The following is a 17,135-nucleotide window of genomic DNA, read 5'->3' on the forward strand; positions in this document are numbered from 1 at the left end:
AGAAAAAAAACAAGAAAAATAGTCAAAAGCCCCGCTAGTGGCCCCTAGAGGTCGTGCTGCTCCTTATGCATGATGTGACCAAAGTGGTTTGAACCATGCTCTCATTAGCGGGGCTCAAATAGTCTAAAAGTCAAAATATAGTAAACTCTGGTATTCTATTGAGTGACAGACGGCTGGAAGTTAAAATGCATCATGTCTGCATGTTTGTCAAGTAACACAGTACATATTACAAGGTGAGCTGTGAAACGGTAATGACCTCTGCGCTTCCAGCCCCGTCCACGGTCTGAGCTTGACCCTGAAGGAACGTCGATCAGTGGCTGTAAATGTCATGATTTCACGAGAAAGTCTGACATGTTTAAAATCTGGAGATCGCATGACCCCGCAGTCTGCCGACTGCTCCCACCCAGTCCCTCCCTTCATCCCCTGACCCCTGACCCTCCCCCCGTTGTGTCAGTACAGTATTGCCATAGCGCACCTGCGGGCGAAGACAATGGTTGCCCGTGGAGTGTTTGAATGAGTCCCCACCTATGGATGTATCCAAGGAACCTCGACTGGTGAGGCCTGAGGGGGTGTGGGGTGGGATCAGCAGGGGTTCAGGGTTCTGGAGTATTGGGTTCTATTCTATAAAAAACGGCCCAAAAGTGAAGTACATTTTATTGAAAAGTACCACATCTGTTAACGATCAACCTGCTTGCTGAAACCACGCCATTCCAATTGGTCTATCAGGTGTTACATCGGAACATGTCGGCGAACCCTATAGGCTACGGCAGAGCTGGTAACTGTTGGACGACTTCCAGCAGAACATCTTGACAGTAGTGTATGGAGGAACACCTCCCCCAGAACACCTCGGTCACACAAACACACATTACTTCATCACTGTGATCGCAAAACAACTGAGCAACAGCTGAACACGCTTGAGATGAAGTAGTTTAGCCAGGGAATGTGCTAAACTGTGTGTGTGTGTGTGTGTGTGTGTGTGTGTGTGGGGTGGGGGCAATCTAAATAGTTTCCACTCACAATTGTGTTGAATTGAGGCAAGGCAACCCAAATTGAGGCAAGGAGATTACGCGGATGTGTGTGAGACGCTTGAGATGCACTCTGGCATGCACATGCATGCAACATGCCTATGCACATCCACATGCATAAGACATGGACACGCGCGCACACACACACACACACACACACACACACACACACACACACACACACACACACACACACACACACACACACACACACACACACACACACACACACACACACACACACACTCCCAATCCGCTCTTGTGATCACTTGAGTGTACCTCAAGGGAAGAGGAAAGAACAATCTATCATGTTCGATCATTATTTGAAAATAGGACAGGAAGTGAGGCTTTCTCCTCGCCTTTGTGGTCGAACGCGATCGCCCTCTGTTGCGTTGCTCATCAATCGTTCCTTATTACGGCCTGGAATGCTCAAAGAGAACAGGAGTGGAGGGATTGTGTGTGTGTGTGGGGGGGGGGGGGGGGGGCGGCTGGTGTTCCTGGTGTGAGCAAATTGCACACAATTTTCAGAAGAAAGGAAGGTTGTTGGGCTGGGGAGAGCGAGTCCTCTCACAGTCCTGCCATTCATTAACAATGTGTCTCTGGGCTGCAGCCCACTCCTTCATCCAGACACATAAAGGGTGTGTGTGGGGTGGAGGAGGAGGGGAGGGTAAAGGGGGAACTATTTGTCTTCCCAGCACACAGAGAAGGTTCTAGAAGAATCGAGATGTGTTCCGACCTCACGAGCTGTCCGGGTTCAACTCCCAGAGCCCCATCCAAGTGTGCAGCGTGAGAATCCAGTTGGAGAGACACGTATACGTAGGTCCCTTCTCTACTGTATATCGCAGGGTCTCTCTCTTTCTCCACGCGCTACACTTTTTTTTGTGTTAATTTTACGCTGAAGAGTTTTATGTGTACCGCTGAACTCGATGGAGGCTCCCCAGTACAGACAGCATCACAGCACTGTCTGTCTGTGCCTCTCTATATACTGTATATATCTTACAGTAAGTACTGTATGTAACACACAATAATTGTCTTTCAAACACACTAACACACATTTAAGAGAGAAGGTGGGTGATGGGGCAGAAGGGATGGGTGTATGAAAGCAACACTGAAAAATCCTGAGCATTACTTCAGTTATTATTTTAACATTTTTAATACATGGTTCCTTTTTTCTAAGCCTACTAGAGTTAAATCGCTGTGAAGAAGCGCTACAAAGAGGCGGGGTAGAAGGGAGTGGGGGGCAATTCTTCAATGACTGTCAACAAGGCCCCCTGCAGGCCAGGGCCCCAGCCACCCACTGGGTTTGTCTTCTCTGGGCAGTGTGCTGGGGCTTGACCTGGACACCGTCAACAAGCGAGGGCTAATCAAATTAGAGTTTGGTTAATTACAACGCTGAGGGCTCCCTGTCCCTTTTGGTTATCACCAGAGTGAAGGATCTGGGGACCTGTTACCCCCGGGGGGTGAGCACAGAGGGGCGTCCAGGGTGGCCGGGGGCAACGAGGCTGGGAGGCCCTGCCATTGAGCGCCATCCCATGAACGTCAGCAAACATGCAGCCCTTTGATTCATTATCCCCCCCCGGCAGCACAGAGAAGGGAGGGAGTATGTGCACGTGTGTGTGCGTGTGTGTGTGTGTGTGTGTGTGTGTGTGTATACACAGGTATATGAGCATGTGCGTGCATGTGTGCGTGCGTGCAGAAGGGTGTCAGGGGGAGAATATAATCCTTTTGTGTCCTCCGTCTCCGTAGCTACGGTGGCGATGAAAAACAAAGAGCGAATAAACACGACATATTTCTTTCTCCTCCTCCGGGGTGGCAATCCGTCAGCGTCTGCTTAATTTACCACCTGTTTGTGCCCTGTGGAATGCTCCGCGCCCGACAGAGTGCACAACTGTGTTTAAACAGAGGGCCCCTTCCCGCGACCCCCAGGGGCCCACACCGCCACTCACACTTGCAGGGGAGTGCGTGTGTGTGTGTGTGTGTGTGTGTGTGTGTGTGTGTGTGTGTGTGGGGGGGGGGGGGTTATGGCCCCCGAAAGAACAGAGAGAAGCACCACAAAGGACCCCCGCGACAGGCCTGAGAAATGAATTAGACAGAGGGGAGAGGAATGCATCCTTGAAGCAGAGATGTCTGCCATTCAACCTCTGCATATTTATGGCACAATCATCCGCTTCCAGACTTTTTCGATGAAGTTCAGAGGAAAGCAGAACCCCACCGGGGACCGCCTGCTTTTCATGAAGCAGTATGACTGATTTATAGATGCAGGGCCCGTCCTGTCTGTGGTGATTAAGATTGAAACCGTCGGAAAACGTTGGAAATGACTTGCTGATTCTTGGCTCCCCGGTGATGTTAACCAAATGTATTGAATTATTGACTGCTCAGAAATCAATGGAGGAAGCAAAAATTAAATGAAGTTGGACGCTGTTTGCAAAACGCTATGTATCATTGACACAAATGTACAAATGTAAATCAAATGTAAATCAATCACAACGATTTCAAATGAGAAGTGATGCAGGTGAATGGGAAACAACATTTGTGGGACTGGATGTATTCCATCATAGGATGAAATTATGAACCCTCTATTGGGTGCACCACAATTACATAACCGTCAATCAAAATATGAATTGATATGTTGGTCAGCAATAAGGAAATTGGCTTGAATGCAAAAGTAAAAGTGGCCAAGAATACACTGCAGCTGTAGTCTAACCACTTTACCCCTGGCGTCCCTATTTTGGGCATGTCATTATAGTCATTATATATGTCAAATAAATCTCTGATTTATATAATTACATTGCGACATGTTGTGTGCTTGTAGGTTGGCTATTTAAAGAAAAAAAGAGGAAAAGCTTGGAACATTTTTGAAAATAGGGCTTAGGTGGTTAACTAAGACAAATGTCGGGTTGTGTCTGAAGCCCGGAGTATAAGAACACTCTTATTGTCTTTTTTTATGAGGATATAGTCTGGAAGACTTGGCTGAAAGCAGAGAACATACTGTATTCTTCTCAAGTCAAAGGAAGAAGAGCTTCTTTCCCCCCCAATCCTGCGACTGCGGAGATTTGTTCTGTGGCTTACAGACGTGGATCTGCTGATAGCAGATCTACCATTATATCGCTGTGATTGATGATGTGGAAAATCTGAACAGGGGAGGGGGATCATTCGCCGCGTGGGTAAATCTAGGGCTGCACAGCAGGACAGCGCAACGAAACCGTATATCTCCGACAGCGGCCGATGCGTGTGAGCCCCTATAGGTACCGTACAATCCTTCATGCTGCTACCGCCTCTGTCTTATGTCCCCCCCCCCACCCCCTCCCTCCTCGTCCTGGGGGCCACAGGTATGATGCTGTTCCAGTGTTGCGGTTTCTGCTTTGGATCCAGGACAAGGGGGATAATGGCCTAATATCATCCATCATCCCAACATCAAATTTCCTTTTCGCTTCAAGTTGTACAGTATACTGTAGTACCTATTGAATTTGTGAGGGAAGTGGGATTTAAAACAGGACAGAGAAACCCGAACAGAGAAACCCGAAAATATAGAGTCGCGTTCCACAGAAAGTGTTAAGGTGTCATTAGGCGTAGAGCCCGACCAATATATAATTCTGGTCGTCATTATTTTACTTCTTTGATGACATCGTCAATTCGGCCATTATCTAGCCGATGTGTCCCGATTTCCCCAAAAATAGCTGATCTACAAGATATAATGCATGTAGATCGGTTATTTGGTGGTTGTTGTTTTGTTTTATAGGGCCTATACGTGGTTAAATAAAATACATTTCACTCGCATTTTGCATTTTATATTTACTTGTCCATTGTATAATTGATTAAAGTTAATTGTTTTTTTCACATAGAAACTTTATCCAAATCTAAGTTTCATAAATTGATTAGAACACTCGGTCAAAGCATCTGTAAATTGGACCCAAAGATCTGGCATCGGTCGGGCTCTAATTTTGCAATGCGATATCCGTCTACCTGACGCTGCGTTTTATATATGTTTGTGTATATATATATATATATATATATATATATACATATACATATACATATACATATACATATATATATATATATATATATATATATATATATATATATATATATATATAAACATGTCAACTGCTTCTGTGGATTCATTGACAATATAATGTGATTGCTGTGTGTTTTGGCTGCTGTTTTCAAGTTGGGATTAGCTGTAAAAATGCCTGAGAGCTTTGCCAAATGCCTCAGGTTGACTTGGCGTGGCGCTCACGTCTATCAACCTGTTTTTTCCCCCTGCCTTAATGGAGAGCGTGCAGTCGACTCCTCTTAATATTTATAGTAAGGTTATTGTGAACACAGTGAGACCAAAAGAGCCATATGGTGGGGTGGTGCTTGGAGGGGAGACAGAAGAGAGGGTTCTGGAGGGACTGGAACGGAGGCTAACAGTAGTACGAGTCCTTTTAGAAGCAGGGGAGCCTTAAATAATACATTGTCTTTGCAGGTCTGCCATCCTGTCACTGTGGACCAGCCATTGACACCAGTTTAAGACTGACAGCACTGAGACAAGGAGGAGGGACTGCAGGATGGGTGAAGAGGTGCACAGTGACCCCAGTAGACCCCCAGGGGCTCCCTACTTTCCCCTCTGCACCAAATCTTTTTGCTGAAAATAGCCAATCTGCAAGTTCATGGCGCAGCATCGTGTTGTGAGCTTGTAGATCTGCTATTTTCATTGAATGTTTGGCCCAGAACAGGGATGCTGGGGTTGTGATATAAACATATTAAACGATTGCCCGGCCCGCGTCTGTTTAACTGCGGGGCGTACAGGAACTCAAGCATTGATAATGTACATGAATTCAATGACAACACACAGAAGCACTGCACAGCATGGGGCTCACAGAAAAGGGAAGGCTATAAAGTTAACTAAAGGTTATATAGACTATTTCGGTTCGTGTAACTGAACTATTGTTGTATGTTCACTATGTTGATATTTACAACGTAGAGAACGCCTGCAGACAGCATCAGTGCACAGTTCAGCACAGTCCACAAATAATGAGCATTTATTATCAATAGCTACTGTATAATGAATAGAAAGATTGGCACAGCGGCCTGTCACTTCTGTTCATAACATGAAGCTGGCTATATATTACCGCACTGAGCTCCGTCCAGACTCATTGTATATACAACTTCATAACACAACAGCAATTTTAGGAGTCAGTTTAGATATTCCTCGCTCGTCGTTCAACATTGTCTTTCCATGTTTAGCTCCACATTTTTGCGTTTATATCCATTCATGTCTGCCGAACTTAGCCCTCATTAACCTATGCAGTTAACACCGTGACCAAAACAACAGAGCTCTAATACACGTCACCAGCAGTGTTGCCAGATTTTGCAAGAGAAACAAGCAACCAGGTCTATGAAGCCCAAAATAAGCGGTCCGTTCCCATTGGAAAAAACTGCACAACTCTGCTGTGCGGGATACACGGGGGGCCGTAATTATCTTATTTTTTACTGATTTTACTGTGTGAGCCTGAGGAGAGGTGCAGGGTTTTATGGAGAACACGTAGCAGGAGAGGATTCTGTGGCCCTCTGGAGCCAGAATCATAAGGTTAAAGTCTCAATTGATGTACATAAACATGCATAGACAAGCACATGCATGCAATCACATATATATTGGACACACACGCGCGCACACGCGCACACACACGTACATACACTCTTTATCCCCTCAAGGTGGTGAGCATCCCAAAGAGTCCCTCTGAAACTCATGGACTTGGCAGTACTCGGCCCCCCAGGGCTCTGAACCAATAGTTGGGGGACGGGCCCTCCCCAGGGTGAATGCTTTTCTCTCCTGAGGATTATATCAGCTATATCACTGTTTTTTAAACTTCACAGGAAAGAAATTGCGGATCTACAAGCTCACACCGTGTCATGATGCTTGTCCATTCACCTTAATTCTCAGCTATGGTATACAGTATACATGCCCAAAATAGGGACACCGGGTTGAAAGAGCTTACAATATGTTTTATGGTATAGAATTTGTATTGGGAAATGAGTGCACACAAAGTACTGATATTGCAAAAATATATAAGGCTACTGAGGCTACATGTACAGTAGTTAAAACTACAGGAAGTCAATGTAGGCTATTAACACTTCAAATGTAATATATCAAATGATATATTAAATCTAAAGGGGGTCAATTTAGGAATATGTACTGTGTATTTACATCTATCCAATGCCATAAACACGGCAATTATATTCAATCATAAAATTGTAATAAGAAGTTAATAACCAATGCACCTTACAGGATGTGGGCCCTTTCGGGGGAATTGTGATTGTAGGACACATAACAGAACAATTAGGTAGAGGTGTGGTTTGACTTTGAACAGCACTGGCCCAGGATCAATCATTCCTCTCACTGGTTCTGAACATGACCTTCAGAAAATATTGAATTTGCTCGGATTCCACGTTTGATTTCCCAGAAACCAGCACTACTTGTGAGCCTGACACTGACTATGCCGTCAGTCAGCGGCGTCCCACAGGGCTCAATCCCGAACACCACTTCCCCCTTTGATGCGGTGACTTTAATCCACGGGAGTGTTAGTAAGCCATCGCAGCAGTGGCCCAGAAACACAGAGAGGAGGACTATTGGTGCGGATCGGATCTGATTAATAAAGACATCTGACCCCGTGGCCACGGGCCGACGTCTGGCCTCAGACATTCCTGCGTGTCGGAATCACTCACCATAGTCCTTCTTACAGTACTTCTTCATGGTGATCTTCAGCTTTCCTTTGGACGCCTTGCAGTGAGAATCACAGTCTGAGGAACGAGGGTGAGAGAGAGACAGAAATATGTCAAAATTGTATACAGTATGTATACACAGGAAATATTTCATAGTTATCAATAGTTATCAAGGGTGGGTCACTGAGGTCACCCTCAGAGGCTTTGGAAAAGGCTTGCCAGCCTACATAAAAGGATTCACAATGAAAAAGATGCTCTTTATGTCACATTGTACGTCGGTTTTCAACTCAACGAATTTGTGAAATCACAGAACACCAAATCAAGTCTCTAAATGCTCAACCAGCGTCTACATGTGGTCCCTTGTGTCATGTCCTCCCGCCCCCGCCCAATGCCTTTGACATTCCCCCCCTCCCCTCACTATGGCACTGTGAAACAGATTAAGGCTTGCATAGATCTTTCTGGGTTCTGTCAGCGGACTCCCACATGTCCACTCAGGTCCGCTGCTCCGTGAAAGTGCTGGCATGCATTGTGTCAGCTCTGAGGACTGGGGAAGGTCACTCCAGCACAAAAGGAAGGTCACGGGGGGAAATTAGCTAGTAGCTTAGTTTAAAAAAAGTTGCTCTGCCCTCTTTGACAGCAAAACCTAGAAGGTGTGAAAGGCGTGAAAGTGAATATGCTTCAGCGCCACTTCGCAGCCAAACAGGCTGCGGGCCTCGGAGAAGATTCAAGAGCCGAGCAGTGTACAGACAGAGTCACAGACTCATGATTAATGGCTTAAGGGTCCACCGTGATCCCTCTGACACCAGTGTGTGTTGACCTGGCCTCAACCATGTGCCAGAAGGCTCAATCGATGTCCGCTGATGTCGTCTTGTCAGTGTGCCAGGCACCTTCTGTAATAATGAGGGAACTGGTGGTGATACCAGAGGCCAAATTGAAAATTGAAATAGTTTATTCCCTCCACTTTCCACTGACTGACACAAATTGGAACCAGATCATCTCCTGGTGTTGCCCCCCCATCCCCAAGCAATAAGCCCTGTGCTCTATTCTGGGGGGAGGGGGGGGTGGGAAAGTTGGGTTGGGCGGTCAGAGGGGAAAGGAGGGGGCATTCGGGAGAGAGGGGGACCTTTCAGCTTGCCTGAATATGGACAAACTTCATTATTTCTTCCAGCCCTCTGTCCAGTCTTCCCTTTTCTTCCCCATTGTACTCGCGTGTGAATGAGGTTGCCTGGGTAACGACGGAGGAAGAAAAAAACGCCCCTCTCCTCCCCCGTCGGAAAGCAGGCGGGTTGGGGCGGTGGTGGGGGGACGGGGGGAGGGGGGCGCTGCATGTATGTGTAGAAAACATTTCTAGAGAAACGCCCGGCAGCTTTCAGGGTGGCGGGAGAAATGAAAAAAAAGGGGAAATCCCAAAGTAAATGAATTTGACGAGTCCATATCGACCACGCCTGATTTCCATGTAAATGAAGTGGCAAGGGCGGGGGCCCTCTTTGTTTCCCACTGGCCCCTAGGGGCCTTCATCATACCTCCCTTTGATAGCTGGCGTTGCCCATTAGCCCCGCAGCACAATCCCAACGCTGGGCCATCACACCCATCGCTCTCATTAAGGGCCAACCTCCTGCTGTGAGGACAAACGTCCCCTTTGTGAGGCCTCTCCAACAGGGCCACCGTCATTCTGCAGGGTCCCTGGGGACCACACTGTTCCTAATTTGGAGGGTTGTCTCTGTGTGTGTACAGGCTCATGACAGGAATCCAAACTCCTCACAGCACAGGCAGCTTCCTGAAAGCTGGAACCAGGACTCTCAATGGAGCTCAATGAAATCAGTGGCGCCACTTTGTCAGTTACAGAGGGTGCTAATGATCAAAAGTGACATTGCCTGTGTTTTACCAAACCTGCACAGTAATTCAAACTGAATTTGAAACTGAACCCAAAACAAACTGGCCAAGGCACCAGATTTAGAGCTCAATTTGTCACATTAAGCACATCACAGAGTACTCAACTCCACTGGCTATGTGCAGTGACAGACACTATACGAGAGCCGCAGGTAAATATTGCGACAGCGTGTCATCTATAATCAGCAGCCTGACTTGAAACCTTGAGTCGGTGTGCGTGAACAATGGGGTGTAAATAAGTGAGCGAGGGCAGGTCTCCAGTCCCAGTGCAGCCAGCCTTGATTGAAAAACAAACTGGTGCAAATGAAGCATGTAATCAGATTAGGGGTGATACCCTGGGGAGGCTGAGGGGCGGGCTGGGAATACAGGCAGCGAGGCCAGCGGGAGCACTGACCAAATATCTGGAGTTTACATCAACGGCAACACTTACTGACGTGTGTTTAGTTTAGTGGAGCTATGAATGGGGGCCTGGAGAATTACGGTAATGGGAAAAAAACACGCACATGCCAGAAAGATATGATTGAATGCACGTAAGTAAGGTAGGCATTGGTATATGTACAGTAATAGTCTTTTGCAAATGTGCGAATCAGCCGCATGATTTACGCTTTGGCAACAATGTGGTGCGACGTGTCGCTCAAAAGGAATGAAGTATTTTTTACACTTTGTCGCCAAAACATAAATTAGGCTTAAGACTCTAGTTGTTGCTGTAGTTCTCACCTGAAGGCTCCTCAGAGCTGATGTACGTTGCTGTAGGAGACGCAACTGGGATCTCTGTGAGAAAGAGAGATGAAAATAGACATTTAACATATACTGTACTGCTACGCAAGCAGAATAAGTGAGACTTCTATCATGATTATATGTACAGTATACATGGATAAATATATGTGGACTTGTGGAGATCTCAATTTCCTGGTTATTCTCCTTTGGGCATGACTAACCCTTGGAACAACTATGAAACTATTATAATGGATTTGTCTTGTTAATGACAGCTGATTATTTATGACAGATTGATATAGATGCAAACATTCATTATGTACTGTACGTTGCAGGTGCAGTAATCCAAGGCCGCCGGCGTCGTTTCAAATTGGATTTGGCAATCACAAAAACTTTTCTTTTTAATATCAAGCTATTAAAACTAAAACACATTATCTCAGCAGTATACGAGAAACTAAATACGTCCTACTCGAACTTTAAAACCCCCATTTCCTCTAACGTTTACACTACATTTGTTACCTTTCCCAGCAAAATTAAAGAAATCTTATTTGAGCAGGTTCATGGGTTTAATTTATCATTGTGTGGACCCTCGCCAAGCATATCACTGTGATTCTTGTTCCACAGAGGCCTCGTCCAATTTCCACACACAACTTTATCAGAAAATGTCAGGCCAATTGAAATACTGTAACATACTGGACCATTGTAAATGTCTACTAAATGTCCGCCCAGACATCAGTTTTATCTTATCATGTCATGCCAGCCAGCTATTTGTTGGCGGTGCTAGCTCTAACGGCGACGAGCTAGCGTTCTCTTTCGATGTGGCTTTGGTGATTATTGCCAAGGGGCTGGAATCTGCAAGCAGTAGATATAGCCAATAAACATATCAACCATCATTCTATTGGACTGGCTCTGGGGATTTATAGGGAGATGGACTGTTAGCCGTGTTGACGGCACCCAGGGCCATGTTAGGCTAGCTGTAATGGCCTGTTTATCCAAGCTCTGGGTTCAAAAGCCAAATAACCCTCCAAAATAACAGAACAAGGATATAAAAAAAACGTACAATTGAGTGTGAGCCATCATGAATTCATGCATAACAAGCATGTTCTGTACTTCTCGGTTGTTTTGTAGGATACTGATCAGAAATCCCCGCAAGTGATGGAGCCAGAGTTTCTGTGGTTGGACTGTAGGCTTTGGCTGGACCGCTGTATGGGTGGGCTAACCCGGGATAAGTGTGTGGTCTGGGGATGTGCCACTGTATGCAGATAACATGGTGACCTCAGTCACAGGCGTTTACGTCTAGAAAGCCTTGGTTTACGTCAAAACGTGTTTCATGAAGAATACGTTTTTTGTTTCATCGTCCAAGCGTCAGCGAATTAAAATGCAGGCCACACCTATGTGGTAATCATGGGTCAGCGTAGATTAGTATGGTTTTGTGTCAGGCTGTTTTGTGCAGAGGATGAAACGGATGCAGGTCTTACTTATGCAGGGGGCGATTGGAGAGCGGCTCTGCTGGTAGCCCTTGGCACAGCGGTTACAGGTGATGCCCGTCACTCCGTCCTTGCAAGGGCACTGTCCTGTTGTCTGGTTGCAGGTCTTCCCTGCAGCACCGACTGGATGGCAATCACATGCTAGAGAGAGAGAGAGAGAGAGAGAGAGAGAGAGAGAGAGAGAGAGAGAGAGAGAGAGAGAGAGAGAGAGAGAGAAAGGAAAAAGGGAAAGAGCGTCATCAATCTGAACCAAGTAAACAACTTGTGATTTGAAATACATTTGTTTTATAGCTGCATGAGTCCTAAAACACGAGTGGTTTACGAGACCGTCACTGTTGCAAAACAAATATCAACTTTCATATTTCTATGTTTGGCATGGCCTCCGCCGACTCCACTTATTCCATAAAATGAAAGCGCTAAGAACTAGTGAGAAATTGCTCACGTTAGGAGCGCTTTCTCTTCCAGACCTCCACAGATGGAGAACTGGGCCTCGCACCAACGTAAAACCTCAAACAAATTACACTGCTTCCCTCCACCCATAACGACCATAGGATACTTCGTTAGGTCTAGGCTGGATGGCACGCATACTGTACTGTACGAGTAAATAACTTGATTAGGTATAGAATTTCAATCTCACCACACAGCATCTGTATTGTGTGCATGTTTTGAACCCAAACCTGTGTGTGGTTGTGTGTGTGTGTGTGTGTGTGTGTGTGTGTGTGTGTGTGTGTGTGTGTGTGTGTGTGTGTGTGTGTGTGTGTGTGTGTGTGTGTGTGTGTGTGTGTGTGTGTGTGTGTGTGTGTGTGTGCGCGCACGCCTTTGTGGACAGTCTTTGTGTTCTCCTGTCCCGTTGGGATCCAGCGTAGACAGGCTGTGTGCTCTTCAGTTTGAGTTTCCAATGTAAAGCTTTTTGGCAAAGAGCCCCTCACAAATACAGGCTGCATAATGTTTCCCATTAATGGGCGAGTCGAACGCACTTCAAAGTCTGTTGAAGCTGTTAGTCGGGAGGATTGCGCGTTAAATGTGAGAATTTCGCTCCGTGCGTGTGCTCTGCCAAACGTTTACCATAAAGCCAGTGTTTGAAGTGGGAGCCCAGCCTGGCCATTAGGCCTGCATGTGTTTCATGTACAGGAGGAGTCATTTGAAAATTGCTTGAAGTGGTCCAAGCGATGCCAGAGTTGGCCGCTATTAGCTTTAATTCAAGAAGCGTCATGGATATTAGAAGACAAAATAGCTGTTCTACAAACTCACCACGCATCACGAGGCGACATGCTGCGAGCTTGTAGATCTGCTTGTTTTTTTTAATGTTCACCCATAATGACATGCCCAAAATAGAGACGGCAGGTTGAAAGTGCTTAAATGGAATAAAATATTTTGAAAGAAGAATTTCGTTTCTCCTTAATTTGCAGCATGATAAGTTTCGTCAAGTTTATATGTCACATTTACATTGTGAAATGGTTGTTATGGATTTGGATTCTTTGCATTAGAAATGCAAAGAATCTGAAAGCCACAAGTGCTATAAATTCATCATTGAGTAAGTCAGCTCAAAATGAAAACATAAACAATGATGTCATGTTTTTAATCAATTCAACCATCTCTCACCAGGATGTTGTTTTGACTGCTACAGTATTGCACTCAGTGGACATGCTGTAAACTAATGTCCATGTGCTTATCCAGTATTGTGTTTTTATCTTTCTGTATCTACGATACTAGCATACACACAAACAAAAGAACATTATGCTCAAATGCACTGTATGCTCCGTCTGACTTGTTTATTCTCTGGGTATCATGGAACTAAAGCCTTGACAAATGACTTTCTAATACAGGGTGGGACCATAACAATAAAATCGAGAACATAAAATCCAATGACATTAAGTCACTTTCTGTCCCTCCCTGTGAAGTATTGTACTGTGATTTTAGGAATCTGGAACGAAAAGTTAATGGGCTGTCAATGTAATTAGACAAAGATGTCATATTCAGGGCTGTCGGAGGGGCGCAGGGGTAAAGTTCCTGCCCACCACCATGGAGACTGGGGTTTGCAATGGTGCCTCCGGCTTGGCCAGGCGCTCTAACAAACACATTAATGGCTGTGTTCATGGGTGGTAAGCCAGCAGGGGAGGCCGTTCTCTGTCATTGCAATAGCGACTCCTACAGGTCCCTGTTCAAATGGAACCGGGAGAAATAATGCGTTCCTTCACACACGTCACCCCCTCCCTGCGAAACTCTTCATTGTCAGGTGTATCAGGGACATGTGGTTGTCTACACCCGCCCCAGACCAAACAGTAGGTGTGGCGGTGACAGGGACTACACAAAAGATGGGGGGAATTGGCAACGACTAATATGTGGAGAAAATGAAAAAGAACAAATACAACTGATAAAAAAGAGATGTCATATTCATAATCTAGACTGGGAAGTTGTTGAGACTATTAAGTCAAAGTTAAGCTACCTATCGAAGTGATCACACTCGCTAACCATGACCCCTTCCCCCCATAGCTTTGGGTCTACTACACAGGGAGCAAACTGGCAACATTAATTGATTTCCCAGTGGTCGCTGGGGGTGGGTGTGAGGAAGGGCTGCTAAGAGGTTGTGGGCTGGGGGTGCAGTGGACTGTGTGCCAGTTTCACCACTCCAGGCCTAAAAGTATTCTACTGCCAAGTGGACAGGGGGGGACTATAGAACAAACCGTTAGGGCCAGTACGCCCCATGTTTACACTGTGTTTGATGAGGGGTGAAGTCGTTAATCTGGGAAATAAAGCATGAGGCATTCCACACTGCCACCGGAGACACACAGGGGCTCCCCTGCACCTTATAGCGCAGCTACAGTATGGAAGTGCCATTTTTTCCACCCAGGCCTACTTTTGCGAGTGGAAGAGCGAACATTGTGTTGATGTGGGGGGGTGTTGTTGGGGGGGGGGGGGGGGGTCTCGAAGATTGGAGAATGAAAGCAGACTTCCTCTCGGCCGCACTGGCGCGGCACTATATTTCCTGTCCAACAACAGCAGAGCGGGATGGTTGGCTGAGTTGAACAATAAATACAGCGGGCCCTAACTGATGTCACGTAGCCCTCGCCTTGTCACCTGAGGAGAAGGCGGCAATTGGCCTGTTTAGGTTCGATCCCAAAGCACCGAGCTGGGCTCGATGGAGGGATGGGCAGGAGGGGGCTGGAAGTCTTCAGGTTGCTGAGGAGATCTATGGATGTGGTTAGATCATTAGGAAAGCGGAGAATGGCTGTAACATTAACCTGCTCTGAGCTGCACCCCCCCTCCTCCTGAACCCAACTGCTCCTCAAATATAGCCTATGAAAATGTTTGGGCTGGCACAGAACAGCGCAACAATGCTGCTACGAGCCATTTGTCTCTCTTTAGGGAAAGCGCACAAGATCTATCAAACTTGAGTTCTCAGCACCACACTGCGACTCAGCACTATCTGACGTAAGAAACAGACAAAAAAAAGGAAGTGTTTGTATATTGAAACATGTTGCCCTTAAGGCTGCGTGCTCTTATTCTGTGAGCAGTGAAAGAATAAGGGTGTATTAAGAGAGGGGTCTGTTTCTTGTCCCACGCAGTAGGAAATGTAATATCATATTGCAGTTCCTGTCACTAGCTAAATGGTAGTGGTACACCGAGGAGGAGGGCATTGGAGGATAGAGTATTCCTCCAGGGTGCTGCCATGGACCAATGGGAGTTCAGCTGTGGACATGGTCAGAGACCACAGTATGGCATCTGCACATAGTCCCTCATTTGTCACCGTAGTGCAGAAAGAGATCTGGCTGCAAATACACAATGGCATCCGACATGTAATATTGTTCTTCAATAGCGTGCTGCGGAAGCACAATTTCAAAGACTTTGTCTTTGAGAGTGTGTTACCAGATACTAAACGTATCTTACACCACACCATGAAGTTTATTATTGCGTGTGTGTGTGTGTGTGTGTGTGTGTGTGTGTGTGTGTGTGTGTGTGTGTGTGTGTGTGTGTGTGTGTGTGTGTGTGTGTGTGTGTGTGTGTGTGTGTGTGTGTTACATCTGGGAGTTGGGGATTTTGGGCCAGTTTGAAATCCCCTCTGGAACTGCATTCTAGGACAGGACAGGCTTCCGTTGTTGGCTGCTCTCATATTTTTCCAGGGAAACCCTCATAACAATGCACTGGCAAGTTAAACTAATACAATATAATCAAAGGAAATATTGTAAGAGATTTTTGCTGCAATTTTATGCAATTACTGCATTTCTTTTAAACTAAATTCTAAACACTACAATTGTAATCTTTACGTGTGTGTGTGTGTGTGTGTGTGTGTGTGTGTGTGTGTGTGTGTGTGTGTGTGTGTGTGTGTGTGTGTGTGTGTGTGTGTGTGTGTGTGTGTGTGTGTGTGTGTGTGTGTGTGTGTGTGTGTGTGTGTGAATGAGTGACAGGAGTTTGTTTGCTCGGTGCCTCAGAGACCGAGGTACAGAGAGACAGACGGAGCTCTGCTTTTGTCTCCTTCAGTCTCTAATCCCGGACAGCTTGGTCTCAAACCTGACTTATGTGCTCACAGAGTGTGCACGCCTGTGTGTGTGTGTGTGTGTGTGTGTGTGTGTGTGTGTGTGTGTGTGTGTGTGTGTGTGTGTGTGTGTGTGTGTGTGTGTGTGTGTGTGTGTGTGTGCACATGCATTGGTTCCTGTGTGCTGCAGGTTTGAACAGGGATGTGGAGATGATGAGCTCGTCTGTTCTTGGGTGGATCAGCTCACAGCTCTGTCCTGTTTGTTATGCTTGTGTTGTCAGGGATCCACAGAGGAACCCCGTCCCGCTCAGGGAAGCCACACGGGTCAGTTCACTGACACACACACACACACACACACACACACACACACACAAGATTTTCTCCTCAACCCTCAAAGAATCCTTTCAAATTCCAGTGTGAAACAGGTCATGGTGCATGTGCATATAAAATCTTTACTTCTAAAGGGGAATCTATCGTGACGTGATAATAAGGTCGTTTACACTGCAGAGTCAAACAAATATTTTGAAGACCAAATAATGAGTTGATTTATGTCTGACTACATTCAGATTATTTCATGTGTAAAATATGGTTTAAAGTCTAAATGTTAAATATCAAGTGTGACAGAATGCAGTAAATAGAGTATCAATGATTTATTCGTTTATTTTTAGCATTTCAGTTTTTTTCATTTCGTTTGAATGGATAAGCGCACCAAACGTGGATTACTTTGATAGATTGACAACAGTTTTAGAATTACAGCTTATTGAAATGGGTGTTTCAGTCGATTTAAATTATAAGAAATCTAGGTTCAAAGTTTTGGAAAGGATTCAAAGGATTTTC

At 45.8% G+C, this 17,135-nt stretch overlaps 1 protein-coding gene across 1 annotated transcript in view; it reads right to left on the bottom strand.

Moving 5' to 3' along the window:
- ntn1b (netrin 1b) overlaps positions 1-17,135 on the bottom strand; it is a 57,972-nt gene that overhangs the window by 3,023 nt on the left and 37,814 nt on the right. Inside the window, exons 4-6 of the mRNA XM_080446402.1 lie at positions 11,816-11,965; positions 10,341-10,394; positions 7,737-7,811 (exon numbers count right to left, since the gene is read on the bottom strand). Of these exons, the coding sequence (XP_080302528.1) occupies positions 7,737-7,811; positions 10,341-10,394; positions 11,816-11,965 (279 nt within the window). The remainder of the gene's footprint in view (positions 1-7,736; positions 7,812-10,340; positions 10,395-11,815; positions 11,966-17,135) is intronic.

This window comes from Gymnoscopelus braueri (genome assembly GCF_963280865.1).
Source record: "Gymnoscopelus braueri genome assembly, chromosome: 13".
NCBI lineage: Eukaryota > Metazoa > Chordata > Actinopteri > Myctophiformes > Myctophidae > Gymnoscopelus > Gymnoscopelus braueri.